The 16,225-nt window shown below is 43.7% G+C and overlaps 2 protein-coding genes across 3 annotated transcripts in view; one reads left to right on the top strand and one right to left on the bottom strand.

The window, feature by feature from the left end:
- Positions 1-15: 15 nt before the first annotated feature.
- Positions 16-7,863, top strand: LOC139380306 (uridine phosphorylase 2-like). 2 transcript variants are annotated; one of them, XM_071122898.1, is made up of 8 exons: positions 16-154; positions 256-324; positions 441-576; positions 671-829; positions 4,544-4,658; positions 4,793-5,002; positions 5,201-5,347; positions 5,484-7,863. In XM_071122898.1, the coding sequence occupies exons 2-8, from the start codon at positions 290-292 to the stop codon at positions 5,624-5,626; spliced, it is 945 nt and encodes a 314-aa protein (XP_070978999.1). In that variant the 5' UTR covers positions 16-154; positions 256-289; the 3' UTR covers positions 5,627-7,863. The 2 variants fall into 2 exon arrangements, with proteins under 2 accessions (XP_070978999.1, XP_070979000.1); XM_071122899.1 differs by having other exon boundaries at positions 50-154; positions 267-324.
- Positions 7,864-15,797: 7,934 nt separating this feature from the next.
- The window catches only part of LOC139380576 (coiled-coil domain-containing protein 148-like), a 48,558-nt gene continuing 48,130 nt past the window's right edge, over positions 15,798-16,225 (bottom strand). The window contains exon 14 of the mRNA XM_071123373.1: positions 15,798-16,024. Coding sequence (XP_070979474.1) covers positions 15,863-16,024 — 162 coding nt within the window. The 3' untranslated portion in view covers positions 15,798-15,862. The remainder of the gene's footprint in view (positions 16,025-16,225) is intronic.

Raw genomic sequence — 16,225 nt, 5'->3', positions numbered from 1 at the left:
CCTGAGAGGTCACAGGGCAAAGCTATATCAGCCCCAGAATCAGAGACGCCACTTTTATTTCCTTCGAGCTGAACACGTGTCAAGAGTATTTGGAAACTGCTACACAGCACAACAGCAAATATCACCTGTATTCTTTTTCTGTCTAGCCTGAAAGGTATGTATTGCACTTGTGGCTGTAGCTAATATTGTGGCTCTTAAGTATTTTGTTTGTAATATTGTGTTATATAGTTGATAGCAATTATTCATTTTTTTTAGTATATCTACAGTGTCATCTATTTTACTCAACTGTATGGGGACTGTCACGGACCATTCTGAATATACCGAGTGAGTATTTTTATTTTGCTTTGAGGTTTCCTTACACCACTAGTTCTTGTTCTGCATTAGAGAGACTTTTATTATGACGCTTTCATGTGCTCGCTCTTATGTCAATGTTTTTACAGACCGGAGGTCCTTTTCAAGAACCCACAGATCCATGTTAAAAACCCCCACTTGGATACAATGGAAGAGGACATTCTCTATCACTTCAACCTGGGGACCAAGACCCACAACCTACCTGAGATGTTTGGAGACGTCAAGGTTTGTGGAAGTTGCCCAGACAAAATACTTGAAATACCTGATTTCGAAAAGCTACTCTCAAAGACAGTTGTCTTTTATATCTCCCCCATTGCAGTTTGTGTGCGTCGGCGGGAGTGCCAATCGGATGAAGTCCTTTGCTCAGTTCATTCACCAGGAGCTGGCCTTGCCCGGAAACATGGATAATGTCACAGATATCTGTGAAGGAACCGACCGCTACTCCATGTACAAAGTGGGACCCGTACTTTCTATCAGTGTAAGTATTGCACAATGGATACATCTCCTTCACAAGATAATGGTCTGACTTGACTTTCGATAGCCTGTTTAAGACTTTACAACTTGATAAGTGAAAATGATTTATGTAAGCCAGTGACTGACACCTGAAATTATGTAATATTATTATCAGATGTTTGGTGTATTGCTGTGTCTTGTAATAATAATAACAATAATTCATTGGGTTTATATAGTGCTTTTCCACCTAGGTGCTCAAAGCGCTTTACAATAGTAAGGGGGAATTCACCTCTACCACCACCAATGTGTGGCACCTACTTTAATGATGCACGGCAGCCATTTTTGTGCCAGAGCGCAGCTAGCATAGTAGAGAGGTGAGGAGTTATTTATTTATATATACAGTATATCACAAAAGTGAGTACACCCCTCACATTTTTGTAAATATTTGAGTATATCTTTTCATGTGACAACACTGAAGAAATGACACTTTGCTACAATGTAAAGTAGTGTACAGCTTGTATAACATTGTAAATTTGCAATAACAGTGTAAATTTGCTGTCCCCTCAATATAACTCAACACACAGCCATTAATGTCTAAACCACTGGCAACAACCGTGAGTACACCCCTAAGTGAAAATGTCCAAATTGGGCCCAATTAGCCATTTTCCCTCCCCGGTGTCATGTGACTCGTTAGTGTTACAAGGTCTCAGGTGTTAATGGGGAGCAGGTGTGTTAAATTTGGTGTCATCGCTCTCACACTCCCTCATACTGACTGGTCACTGGAAGTTCAACATGGCACCTCGTGGCAAAGAACTCTCTGAGGATTTGGGGTCACTTAGAAATGTTGTTGTTTTTGTCCATTATAATAACATCAAATTGATCAGAAATACAGTGTAGACATTGTTAATGTTGTAAATGACTATTGTAGCTGGAAATGGCACATTTTTTATGGAATATCTACATAGGCGTACAGAGGCCCATTATCAGCAACCATCACTCCTGTGTTCCAATGGCACATTGTGTTAGCTAATCCAAGTTTATCATTTTAAAAGGCTAATTGATCATTAGAAAACCTTTTTGCAATTATGTTTGCACAGCTGAAAACTGTTGTCCTGATTGAAGAACGAATAAAACTGGCCTTCTTTAGACTAGTTGAGTATCTGGAGCATCAGAATTTGTGGGTTCGATTACAGGCTCAAAATGGCCAGAAACAAAGGCCTTTCTTTTGAAACTCGTCAGTCTATTCTTGTTCTGAGAAATTATGGCTTTTCCATGCGAGAAATTAACAAGAAACTCAAGATAGATCTCGTACAACGCTGTGTACTACTCCCTTCACAGAACAGCGCAAACTAGATATTTTTGTCAGTTACTATGGAATACTGAAGTATAATTACAAGCGTTTCATAAGTGTCAAAGGCTTTTATTGACAGTTACGTGAAGTTGATGCAAATAGTCAATATTTGCAGTGTTGACCCTTCTTTTTCAAGACCTCTGCAATCCACCTTGGCATGCTGTCAATTAACTTATGGGCCACATCCTGACTGATGGTAGCCCATTCTTGCATAATCAATGCTTGGAGTTTGTCAGAATTTGTGGGTGTTTTGTTTGTCCAGCCGCCTCTTGAGGATTGACCACAGGTTCTCAACGGGATTAAGGTCTAGGGAGTTTCCAGGCCATGGACCCAAAATATCGATGTTTTGTTCCCCGAGCCACTTAGTTATCACTTTTGCCTTATGGCAAGGTGCTCCATCATGCTGGAAAAGGCATTGTTCATCACCAAACTGTTCCTGGATGGTTGGGAGAAGTTGCTCTCGGAGGATGTGTTGGTACCATTCTTTATTCGTGGCTGTGTTCTTAGGCAAAATTGTGAGTAAGCCCACTCCCTTGGCGGAGAAGCAACCCCGCACATGAATGGTCTCAGGGTGCTTTACTGTTGGCATGACACAGGACTGATGGTAGCGCTCACCTTGTCTTCTCCGGACAAGCTTTTTCCCGGATGCCCCAAACAATCGAAAAGGGGATTCATCAGAGAAAATGACTTTACCCCAGTCCTCAGCAGTCCAATCCCTGTACCTTTTGCAGAATATCAGTCTGTCCCTGATGTTTTTCCTGGAGAAGAGGCTTCTTTGCTGCCCTTCTTGACACCAGGCCATCCTCCAAAACTCTTCGCCTCACTGTGCGTTCAGATACACTCACACCTGCCTGCTGCCATTCCTGAGCAAGATCTGTACTGGTGATGCCCCGATCCCGCAGCTGAATCAACTTTAGGGGACGGTCCTGGTGCTTGCTGGAGTTTCTTGGGTACCCTGAAGACTTCTTCACAACACACGCTCTCCTTGAAGTACTTGATGATCTGATAAATGATTGATTTAGGTGCAATCTTACTGGCAGCAATATCCTTGCCTGTGAAGCCCTCTTTGTGCAAAGCAATGATGACGGCATGTGTTTCCTTGCAGATAACCATGGTTGACAAAGGAAGAACAATGATTCCAAGCATCACCCTCCTTTTGAAGCTTCCAGTCTGTTATTCAAACTCGATCAGCATGACAGAGTGATCTCCAGCCTTGTCCTCATCAACACTCACACCTGTGTTAACGAGAGAATCACTGACATGATGTCAGCTAGTCCTTTTGTGGCAGGGCTGAAATGGAGTGGAAATGTTTTTGGGGGATTCAGTTCATTTGCATGGCAAAGAGGGACTTTGCAATTAATTGCAATTCATCTGATCACTCTTCATAACATTCTGGAGTATATGCAAATTGCCATCATACAAACTGAGGCAGCAGACTTTGTGAAAATTAATATTTGTGTCATTCTCAAAACTTTTGGCCACGACTGTACAGAGGCCCATGGGCCCTTCACTGCCCTGGTGGCCATGGGATCTCCTTAGACCAGCAGCCTGGTCTCATAGACTAGACTATTGTGTACGATATGTTATGTTTGGTATGGTTACATAAGACAGACGGTTACATAAGGCAAAAACAAATGTAGGTGGTTGGTCAGGGTGGATGGGTGAGCATATAACACGAACACGTCTAGCAACCCTAAGGTTGCAATTTCGAATCTCACCACGGACAACTATAGCATTTTAGCTAATTAGCATATGTTCAACTACTTTCTACGTTTTTTAGCAACTATTTAGCATGTTAGCTAACCCTTCCCCTAACCTTAACCCTTGTAACTAAGCATAACCCCTAGCCAGCTAGCCCCATAGCTAGAATTCATAACATTCCATACGTTTCACAAATGTGTAACATATTATATATTTTAGCAAATTGAACTCATATAGTACGAATTGTAATTCGTAACATATCATACGAAATGGGTGATGGACATCCACAAATTAATACATATCATACGAAACGTAACATATCATACTAAATGGTGTCTGGGATTTACGTACAGAATAACACAAAATGCTCTGAGACCAAGTTGAGATCAGAGGGAAGAGTGCCTGCCAACCCGAGTTGCTTCCCACTGGGCAGCTGTATCATGGTGTCGCCGGCAGTAGCTAACATGACCAAATGTTTTCCTCCAATATTTTATTCCATGGATCATGGCAGCTTTCATGAATTATTTTGTACAAAATTTGGTAACCATCTGGATGTCACCTTGATACCATCTACACATTGGGGGGAGCATGCACGGCGACTCAGTGTTTCACAACACCAAGTACTACTTTCCCGCAGTTCCGTTAACGTTAGTAAAGATTGTTAACCTCACCCCTCTGTCTCTGCAGCATGGTATGGGCGTCCCCTCCATCTCCATCATGCTCCATGAGCTCATCAAACTGCTGCATCATGCCCGCTGCATCGACTTCATCCTCTTCCGCATTGGCACCTCCGGTGGAGTCGGTCAGAGCGTACTCCCCCCCCCCCCCCCCCCCCCCCCTTTCCATTCTTCTTTCGGATGTTAACACACATTTGTACATGTTGATATAGTCGGGTAACACAGCTCTCTAAATCATGTCACTGGTGACCCATTACAGGTCTGGAAGCAGGAACAGTAGTGGTCACAGACAAGGCGGTGGACTGCTTCTTCCGCGCCCAGTTTGAGCAGGTAGTTCTAGGTAAGGTGGTCAACAGGAGCACAGAGCTGGATGTGGGCGTATCCAAGGAGCTGCTGCAGTGCTCGTCCGAGTTAGACGACGTGCCAACCGTCATCGGAAACACCATGTGCACCAGTGACTTCTACGAAGGTAACCACGTCCCCCACCGCTGTACACTCAGCCACTCAGAAGCCCTGAGTTAAAGCTACAGTCTGTGAGTTTGGTTGTTTTTTTCTTCGAATGGCTAGACTGACCCTTTAACTTAGGATGTACAGTACATTCCCAATGCTGCCTACTAGCCTTCTGGCTTTGATCTAACTCAGCCTGTGTTCTGTTGTGGTCCACCAGGTCAGGGTCGGCTTGATGGAGCTCTCTGCTCCTTCTCCACTGAGGACAAGCGGGAGTACTTAAGGAAAGCCTATAACACAGGAGTCAGGAATATTGAGATGGAGTCCACCGTCTTCGCAGCCATGTGTCGTGCCTGTGCCATCAAAGGTGTTGTTCAAAATAAATCCGTCTCCAATGTCACTAACTTTCTTTGACAGGGAAAATTCAATCAATTTTAATGACCTCATCATCTAAAAATAAAGTGTTTTTACATTTGTAACGGATATAACCTTTCTCTCCCCAGCGGCTGTCGTCTGTGTGACTTTGTTGAACCGTTTCGATGGGGATCAGATCTCCACCCCTCATGATGTGCTAGTGGAGTACCAACAGAGACCTCAGGTTCTGGTGGCCCACTTCATCAAGAAACGCCTGGGCCTCGTCGTCTAAAGCTCCCTCCGATCACCTCTGCTGCCCATGAACTGCACATAGCTACAGCCTCGACTGTTACATGGACATACACGGAGTGTACAAAACATTAGGAACTCCTTCCTATTGAGTTTCACCCCTTTTGCCCCTGACTGAAGTGGATTTAACAGGTGACATCAATAAGGGATCATAGCTTTCATTTGATCAGACTGTCATGGAAAGAGCAGGTGTTCTTAATGTTTTGTACACTCAGTGTATGTATACAGTCATGTTGATATATTAAGATATTATTTAAAGTGTTCTAAAAGTACATGAAGATTTTACAGATGTGTTGTATCGTGTATGATTTGTTAAATGAAGCTCAAAGAGTGGGCTCGTACGCAATTGTGTGGTATATTTGTAATGGTATTGCAGTTGAAGTCGGAAGTTTACATACACCTTAGCCAAATACATTTAAACAGTTTTTCACAATTCCTGACATTTAATCCTAGTAAAAATTCCTTGTCTTAGGTCAGTTAGGATCACCACTTTATTTTAAGAATGTGAAACGTCAGAATAAGAGTAGAGAGAATGATTTATTTCAGCTTTTATTTCTTTCATCACCTCCCAGTGGGTCAGAAGTTTACATACATTCAATTAGTATTGGTATCATTGCCTTTAAATTGTTTAACTTCAAACGTTTCAGCTAGCCTTCCACAAGCTTCCCACAATAAGTTGGGTGAATTTTGGCCCATTCCTCCTGACAGAGCTGGTGTAACTGAGTCGGGTTTGTAAGGCCTCCTTGCTCGCACACGCTTTTTCAGTTCTGCCCACAAATGTTCTATAGGATTGAGGTCAGGGCTTTGTGATGGCCACTCCAATACCTTGACTTTGTTGTCCTTAAGCCATTTTGCCACAACTTTGGAAGTATGCTTGGGGTCATTGTACATTTGGAAGACCCATTTGCGATCAAGCTTTAACCTCATGACTGATGTTGCTTCAATATATCCACATAATTTTTCTTCTCATGATGCCATCTATTTTGTGAAGTGCACAAGTCCCTCCTGCAGCAAAGCACTCCCACAACATTATGCTGCCACCCCGTGCTTCACTGTTGGGATGGTGTTCTTCAGCTTGCAAGCTGACCACTTTTTCCTCCAAACATAACGATGGTCATTATGACCAAACAGTTATATTTTTGTTTCATCAGACCAGAGGACATTTTTCCAAAAAGTACGATCATTGTCCCTATGTGCAGTTGCAAACCGTAGTCTGGCTTTTCTATGGCGGTTTTGGAGCAGTGGCTTCTTCCTTGTTTCTTCCTTGCTGAGTTTATACTTGCGTACTATTGTTTGTACAGATGAACATAGTACCTTCAGGCATTTGGAAATTGCTTCCAAGGATGAACCAGACTTGTGGAGGTCTACAATTTATTTTCTGAGGTCTTGGCTGATTTTCTTTTGATTTTCCCATGATGTCAAGCAAAGAGGCACTGAGTTTGAAGGTAGGCCTTGAAATACATCCACAGGTACACCTCCAATTGACTCAAAGGATGTCATTAGCCTATCAGAAGCTTCTAAAGCCATGACATCATTTTCTGGAGTTTTCCAAGCTGTTTAAAGGCACAGTCAACTTAGTGTATGTAAACTTCTGACCCACTGGAATTGTGATACAGTGAATTATAAGTTAAATAATCTGTATGTAAACAATTGTTGAAAAAATTACCTGTGTCATGCACAAAGTAGATGTCTTAACCGACTTGCCAAAGCTATAGTTTGTTAACAAGAAATGTGTGGAGTGGTTGAAAAACGAGTTTTAATAACTCCAACCTAAGTGTATGTAAACTTCCGACTTCAACTGTATATATTGTGTTGCTTTTGACTACCTTGACTGTGTAGATGAAATTGTTGGTTTCTCTGTAACTACACGGAACAGAAATATAAACGCAACCTGTAAAGATCCCAGAAATGATCTATATGCACAAAAAGCTTATTTCTCAAATTTTTTTTGTCACAAATTTGATTACATCCCTGTTAGTGAGCATTTCTCCTTTGCCAAGATAATCCATCCAGCCAACTAATGCGGCATTTCAAGAAGCTGAATGAACAGCATAGGTGCACCTTGTGCTGGGGACAATAAAAGCCCACTAAAATGTGCAGTTTTGTCACACAACACAATGCCACAGATATCGCACGTTTTGAGGGAGCGTGCAATTGGCATGCTGACTGCAGGAATGTCAGCCAAAGCTATTGCCACAATTAAATGTTTTATCTACCATATACCGCCTCCAATGTCAGTATGTTCAACCGGCCTCAACCGCAGGCCACATGTATGGCATTGTGTGGGTGAATGGTTTGCTGATGTCAGCGTTGTGAACAGAGTGCCCCATGGTGGGGATATGTTATCGGCAGGCATAAACTACGGACAATGAACACAATTGCATTTTATCGATGGCAATTTGAATGGACAGAGATACCATGATGAGATCCTGAGGTCCATTGTCGTGCCATTTATCTGCCGCCATCACCTCATGTTTCAGCATGATAATGCACAGCCCCATGTTGCAAGGATCTGTACACAATTCCTGGGTCTGAAAATGTCCCAGTTCTTCCATGGCCTACGTCCTCACCAGACATGTCACCCGTTTAGCATGTTTGGAATGCTCAGGATTGACGTGTACGGCAGCGTGTTCCAGTTCCCGCCAATTTCCAGCATCTTTGCACAGCCATTGAAGAGGAGTGGGACAACATTCCACAGGCCGCAATCAGAAGCCTGATCAACTATGCGAAGGAAATGTGTCGCGCTGCATGAGAGAAATGGTGGTCACACGAGATACTGACTGGTTTTCTGATTAACACCCCTACCTTTTTTTCTAAGGTATCTGTGACCAACAGATGCATATGTATTCCCAGTCACGGGAAATCCATAGATTTGGGCCTAATGAATTCATTTCAATTGACTGATTTAGTTACAGGAATTGTAACTCAGTAAAATCTTTGAAATTGTTGCATGTTGCGTTTCTGTTTTTGTTCAGTATACCTGATGACATTAAGTCCTATGCCTTTTTAAAAATGTAATAAGGATTTAGAGAAAGATGCTCTCTTCTGACTGTAATTTAATCAAATGGCTCATAGCTCAGGAGTTAGGCACTGGCGTAGCGGAACTATATATAGAAATTGAAATGCATCTCTGACTTCATTGTACCTGACATTTTTAAATCCGGAATAAATTCAGTTCAGGCCTGGCTGATATGGGTCCACATCCTCTTATTCAACATGGATTATTAAGAAATGACTAGCTTCAAAATGGAGATGAGACACTAAAGGATTGCAAAAATAGGCCAGCAATATTTATCTGAACTTTGCACTGACACGTAGCCCAATCAGCTTATGGTTATAACATCCATGTACACTGAGTGGACAAAACATTAAGAACAGCTTCCTAATATTGTCTTGCACCCCCTGTTGCCCTCAGAACAGCCTCAATTCGTCAGGTCATGGACTGTACAATGTGTCGAAAGCGTTCCACAGGGGATGCTGGCCCATGTTGACTCCCAATGCGTCCCACAGTGGTGTCAAGTTACCTGGATATCATTTCAAATCCAATTGTATTTGTCACATGCGCCGAATACAACGGGTGTTGACCTTACAGTTGGGGATGCAGGAAATATCGGTGAGCATATCGGAATTGGACAATATTATCTAAAAATGCCAACATCGGCATCGTCCCGATGCCTAGTTTAATGCCGATGTGCAAAACCGATGTCAAAGCTGAAGTGCATACCTATACAAGTGCGTAGAGGATGTAATGACGGCACGAAAAATACAGCGCCACACAGAACAAAAGCAGAAAAATACTAAGCACATACTTCCAAGTCGAGCAGTCATTTGAAAGAGTAAGAACATTTCAGAGGCAAAATCCAATAACGGCAAGATAATGGAATTCTTTGCCCTTGACAATCAACCGTCCTCCGTCGTGGATGATGTTGGCTTTCGCCGACTGGTCGAGCCCCGGTACACACTATTTTTCAGATGTTGCCCTACCGGAGTTGCACAGAACTGTTGAAACGTACATCTATGATCCACTTGCTATGGGCGTCACTGCTATTAGCTTCACGACTGACATCTGGACCAGCGATGTCAGCCCCATGGGCATGCTGAGTCTGACAGCACAGTGGGTCGATGAGGATTTCGTACTGAGCAAAGCCGTATTGCTCAAGAATGTTCTGGTTCTCATACCGCTGCTGCCATTTCAATGGCATTTGAGAACATGTTTGAAACTTGGAAACATGAACACACTCCTAGCGCCATTCGAACAACTGCTGGATGGAAAGGTGGAAACGTACACAGTGACAGTGCGCACCGAAGAAGAGAGGCCATGGACAGACAACTGAAACTTCACTGCTTGACATGTATGATGAAATCCTGGTTGAAAATTAAACTGAACAAATGAACAACAAAACAGCACAGCAAGTAAGTGAAAGAAAGAGGTTTTGATTGTTTTACTGGTAATGGGAACATCAAATTGTATTTGTCACATACACATGGTTAGCAGATGTTAATGCGAGTGTAGCGAAATGCTTGTGCTTCTAGTTCCGACAGTGCAGTAATATCTAACAATAATGTCTAACAGTAATATCTATCAAGTAATCTAACAATTCCCCAACAACTACCTAATACACACAAATCTAAAGGGGTGAATGAGAACATGTACATGGATGAGTGATGTTGAAGGTGCAATAGATGGTATAAAATACAGTGTATACATGTGATATGAGTAATGTAAGATATGTAAACATTATTCAAGGGGCATTATTTAGAGTGTAAACTGATATTTGAAAATAAAAGAAACCTTAACTTGACAACAAATGAGATATTGGCAAAACAAACTAACAGTTAAAACTAAGTAAATATAAATAAACATATCTCTGGAGAGCCTTGCGGTTGAGGGCGGTGCAGTTACCGTAGCAGCCTGTGATACAGCCTGACAGGATGTTCTTGATTGTGCATCTGTAAAAGTTTGTCAGGTTTTTGGGTGGCAAGTACAATTTCTTCAGCCTCCTGAAGTTGAAGAGGCGCTGTTGCGCCTTCTTCACCACACTGTCTGTGTGAGTGGACCATTTCAGTTCGTCAGTGATGTGTATGCCGAGGAACTTAAAACTTTCCACCTTCTCCACTGCTGTCCCTTCGATGTGGATGGGGGTGCTCCCTCTGCTGTTTCCTGATGTCCACGATCATCTCCTTTGTTTTGTTGATGTTGAGTGAGAGGTTTTTTTCCTGAAACCACACTCCGAGTGCCCTCACCTCCTCTCTGTAGGCTGTCTCATTGTTGTTGGTAATCAAGCCCACTACTGTTGTGTTGTCTGCAAACATGATGATTGAGTTGGAGGTGTGCATGGCTACGCAGTCGTGGGTGAACAAGGACTACATGAGGGGGCTGAGCACGCACTGTGGTGGGGCCCCAGTGTTGAGGGTCAGCGAAGTGGAGATGTTGTTTCCTACCTTCACCACCTGGGGGCGGCCCGTCAGAAAGTCCAGGACCCAATTGCACAGGGCAGGGTTGAGACCCAGGGCCTCCAGCTTGATGATGAGCTTGGAGGGTACTATGGTGTTGAATTCTGAGCTGTAATCAATGAACAGCATTCTTACATAGCTTTTCCTTTTGGACATATGGGTTAGGGCAGTGTGATGGCGATTGCATAGTCTGTGGACTTGTTGGGACGGTACGCAAACTGAAGTGGGTCTAGGGTGGCCGGTAAGGTGGAGGAGTTATGATCCTTGACTAGTCAGTCTTTCAAAGCACTTCATGATGACAGAAGTGAGTGCTACCGGCATTAGTCATTTAGTTCAGTTATCTTTACCATCTCGGGTACAGGAGCAATGGTAGCCATCTTGAAGCATGTGGGGACAACAGACTGGGATAGGGAGCGATTGAAAATGTCAAGGACTCGGCTAGGGATGCCGTCTGGCCACCAGCCTTGCGAGAGTTAACACGTTTAAATGTTTTACTCATGTCAGCCATGGAGAAGGAGAGGGTGGGGGCGCAGTCCTTGTTAGCGGGACTCGACTGTCACTGTATTATCCTCAAATCGGGCAAAGAAGGTGTTTAGTTTGTCTGGAAGCGTGACGTCGGTGTCCGTGACGTGACTGGATTTATTTTTGTAGCCCGTGATTTCCTGTAGATCCTGTCACATGTCTCGTGTCTGAGCCGTTGAATTGCGACTCCACCTTGACCCTGTACTGGAATGTTGCTTGTTTGATTGCCTTGCGGAGGGAATAGCTACACTGTTTATATTCAGACATATTACCAGACCTCTTTCCATGGTTAAATGTGGTGGATTGCACTTTCAGTTTTGCGCGAATGCTGCCATCCATCCACGGTTTCTGGTTAGGGTAGGGTTTAATAGTTACAGTGGGTACAATATCTCCAACGCACTTCTTTATAAACGCACTCACCGAGTCAGCGTATAGGTCGATGTTGTTCTCTGAGGCTGACCAGAACATATTCCAGTCTGCGTATTCAAAACAATCTTGAAGCCTGGCTTCCGATTGATCGGACCAGCGTTGAATGGTTCTCGTCACCGGTACATCCTGTTTGAGTTTCTGCCTATAAGACGAAAGGAGCCAGATGGCGTTGTGGTCGGATTTGCCGACCATACGTAAATGCCAACAAAATAACTTTTTGGTCAGTGTGATGTATGGTGTGGTGTGTGTATGTGTAACCTTCATTTAACTAGGCAAGTCAGTTAAGAACAAATTCTTATTTACAATGACGGCCTACCCCGGCCAAACCCAGGCGACGCTGGGCCAATTGTGCGCCGCCCTATGGGACTCCCAATCACAGCCGGATGTGATACAACCTGGATTCAAACCAGGTATGGTAGTGACAACTCTTGCACTAAGATGCAGTGCCTCAGACCTCTGCGTCCGTGTGTGTGTGTGTGTGTGTGTGTGTGTGTGTGTGTGTGTGTGTGTGTGTGTGTGTGTGTGTGTGTGTGTGTGTGTGTGTGTGTGTAGGTGTGTGTTAACTATTTAACTGTACTAGATGCTTAAAAGGCCGCAATTTTTTAAAATATCGGTTATTGGTATATGTATCGGGTTTTTTGGCAAGGAAAATATTGGATATCGGTATCAGCCAAAACTGTAATTCTTTCTTTCTTTCTTTCTTTCTTACTTTCTTACTTTCTTACTTACTTACTTACTTAATTACTTACTTACTTACAGTGAAATGCTTACTTACAAGCCCTTAACCAACAATGCAGTTTTAAGAAAAATAAGTGTTAAGTAAAAAATAGATAAGAAATACAATTAATTATAGAGCAGCAGTAAAATAACAATAGTGGGACTATATACAGGGGGCACCGGTACAGAGTCAATGTGCGGGGCACCGGTTAGTCGAGGTAATTGAGGTAATATGTACATGTAGGTAGAGTTAAAGTGACTATTCATAGATAATAACCAGAGTAGCAGCAGCGTAAAAGAGAGGTGGGGGGACAATGCAAATAGTCCGGGTAGCCATTTGATTAGCTGTTCAGGAGTATTATGACTTGGGGTAAGAAGCTGTTAAGAAGCCTTTTGGACCTAGACTTGGTGCTCCGGTACCGCTTGCCATGTGGTAGCAGAGAGAACAGACTATGAATAGGGTGGCTGGAGTCTTCAACCATTTTTAGGACCTTCGTCTGACATCGCCTGGTATAGAGGTCCTGGATGGCAGGAAGCTTGACCCCAGTGATGTACTGGGCCGTACGCACTAACCTCTGTAGTGACAGAGGCCGAGCAGTTGCCATACCAGGCGGTGATTCAACCAGTCAGGATGCTCTTGATGTTGCAGCTGTAGAACATTTTGAGGATCTGAGGACCCATGCTAAATATTTTCAATCTCCTGAGGAGGAATAGGTTTTGTCACGCCCTCTTCATGACTGTCTTGGTGTGATTGGACCATGATAGTTTGTTGCTGATGTGGACACCAAGCAACTTGAAGCTCTCAACCTGCTCCATTACAGCCCTGTCGATGAGAATGGGGGCGTGCTCGGTCCTCCTTTTCCTGTAGTCCACAATCATCTCCTTTGTCTTGATCACATTGAGGGAGAGATCTGTCTCTCCCTATAGGCTGTTTCATCATTGTCGGTGATAAGGCCTACCACTCATCGGCAAACGTAATGATGGAGTCGTGCCTGGCCATGCAGTCATGGATGAACAAGGAGTGCAGGAGGGGACTGAGCACGCACCACTGAGGTGCCCCCGTGTTGAGGATCAGTGTGGCAGATGTGTTGTTACCTACCCTTACCACCTGTGGTGGCCCGTCAGGAAGTCCACGATCCAGTTGCAGAGGGAGGTGTTTAGTCCCAGGGTCCCTAGCTTAGTGATGAGCATTGTGGGCACTATGGTGTTGAACTCTGAGCTGTAGTCAATGAACCACATTCTCACGTAGGTGTTCCTTTTGTCCAAGTGTGAAAGGGCAGTGTGGAATGCAATAGACATTGCATCATCTGTGGATCTGTTATGGTGGTATGCAAATTGGAGTGGGTCTAGTGTTTCTGGTATAATGGTGTTGATGTGAGCCATGACCAGCCTTTCAAAGCACTTCTTGGCTACAGACGTCAGTGTTACGGGTCGGTAGTCATTTAGGCAGGTTACCTTAGTGTTCTTGGGCACAGGGACTATGGTGGACTGCTTGAAACATGTTGGTATTACAGACTCAGTCATCTCCAGGGACTGGTTGAAAATGTCAGTGAAGACACTTGCCAGTTGGTCAGCGCATGCTCGGAGTACACGTCCTGGTAATCCATCTGGTCCTGCGGCCTTCTGAATGTTGAACCTGTTTAAAGGTCTTACTCACATCGGCTATGGAGAGCGTGATCACACAGTCGTCCGGAACAGCTGATGCTCTCATGCATGCTTCAGTGTTGCTTGCCTCGAAGCGAGCATAGAAGTAATTTAGCTAATCTGGTAGGCCCGTGTCAATGGGCAGCTCTCGACTGTGCTTCCCTTTGTAGTCTGTAATAGTTTACAAGCCCTGCCACATCCGACGAGCATCTGAGCCAGTGTAGTACGATTCAGTCTTAGTCCTGTATCAACACTTTGACTGTTTGATGGTTCGTCTAAGGGCATAGTGGGATTTCTTATAAGCGTCTGGGTTATATCCCGCTCCTTGAAAGAAGTAGCTCCACCCTTTAGCTCAGTGTGGATGTTGCCTGTAATCCATGGATTCTGGTTGGGGTATGTACGTACGGTTACTGTGGGGGTGACATCATCAATGCACTTATTGATGAAGCCAGTGACTGATGTGGTGTACTCCTCAATGCCATCGGAAGAATCCCAGAACATATTCTAGTCTGTGCTATTAAAACAGTCCTGTAGCTTAGCATCTGCATCATCTGACCACTTTTTTATTGACCGAGTCACTGGTGCTTCGTGCTTTAGTTTTGGCTTGTATCCAGAAATCAGGAGGATAGAATTAAGGTCAGATTTGTCAAATGGAGGGCGAGGGAGAGCTGTGGGTGGTGGACCATTCTTGATACACACGGGAAACTGTTGAGCGTGAAAAGCCCAGCAGCATTGCAATTCTTGACACAAACCGGTGCGCCTGGCACCTACTACCATACCCCGTTCAAAGGTACTTAATGCTTTTGTCTTGCCCATTTACCCTCTGAATGGCACACATACACAATCCATGTCTCAATTATCTCAAGGCTTAAAAATCCTTCTTTAACCTGTCTCTTCCCCTTCATCTACACCGATTGAAGTGGATTTAACAAGTGACATCAATAAGGGATCATAGCTTTGACCTCGATTCACCTGGTCAGCCTGTGTCATGCAAAGAGCAGGTATTCCTAATGTTTGTACACTCAGTGTATGTTACAGAGTCAAATGAGCAACTACAGGTATATACAGCTAAATACCATACATGACAGGTTTCTCATAATGACAGGCAGTTGTTATCTAACGTCACAGTGGCACGAAACACAGACATTCTGTGTTAAATGAAGTATCAGATACTGACAGATAGCAAAGGGAGGCGTATGAGGGATGCTGCAAGGAATATGTTAGAAGTTGAGCCAACATGGAAAAAACAAAGAAGACACTCTGACAAATCTGTGGACAAATATCGCTTTTTTTAAAATCTATATCACCTGTACCTGTAGCCAGTTTCCAAGATGTTTAAAAAAACAATTCAACTTCACATGAATAAAAACATGCTCTGTCACTGGCCAGGGGAAATGTTATTTACATTATGACTTATTCGGGACACCTGGTTAGCAATTTTGATTGAATAGGGCTAAACACTCTTTGTGGAAGACTTGAATCCTGTGGAGTCAGTGTCCCGTCGAGGTGGTCTGGGTGGCTGGACAACAGAGAGAACCTCCTTCGCATACAGTGTGTCGTGGAGTCCTGCTGCCCGGAGGGCCTGTTCAATCCTCACTCTCGGATCAGACACAATCTGGAAACCAACAGAGGAAATGATAATAGGGATCTGGTCAAAAGGAGTGCACTATATTGGGAATATGGTGCCATTTGGGACGCGCTGTTGTAAGGTCCAAAAGGCATTAAAAAAAATAGATAAGGACGATACAGTCACACCCTTGTTCATACATTTTTATGATATTTTGCAATTCTAGTCAAACATGTTTTCATATGTTTC

This window comes from Oncorhynchus clarkii, chromosome 22 (assembly GCF_045791955.1).
Source record: "Oncorhynchus clarkii lewisi isolate Uvic-CL-2024 chromosome 22, UVic_Ocla_1.0, whole genome shotgun sequence".
Taxonomy (NCBI): domain Eukaryota; kingdom Metazoa; phylum Chordata; class Actinopteri; order Salmoniformes; family Salmonidae; genus Oncorhynchus; species Oncorhynchus clarkii.
The sequence above is the reverse complement of the archived record's forward strand: the minus strand, read 5'-3'. Positions and strand labels throughout refer to the sequence as shown.

What these genes read in the sequence shown, in the direction of transcription:
- LOC139380306 (XM_071122898.1), top strand. Translation starts at nt 290, where the DNA reads ATGGGGACTGTCACGGACCATTCTGAATATACCGA. An exon ending in GACCCGTACTTTCTATCAGT is followed by an intron (nt 830 to 4,543) that starts GTAAGTATTGCA and finishes CTGTCTCTGCAG; the next exon opens with CATGGTATGGGCGTCCCCTC. An exon ending in CACCAGTGACTTCTACGAAG is followed by an intron (nt 5,003 to 5,200) that starts GTAACCACGTCC and finishes GTGGTCCACCAG; the next exon opens with GTCAGGGTCGGCTTGATGGA.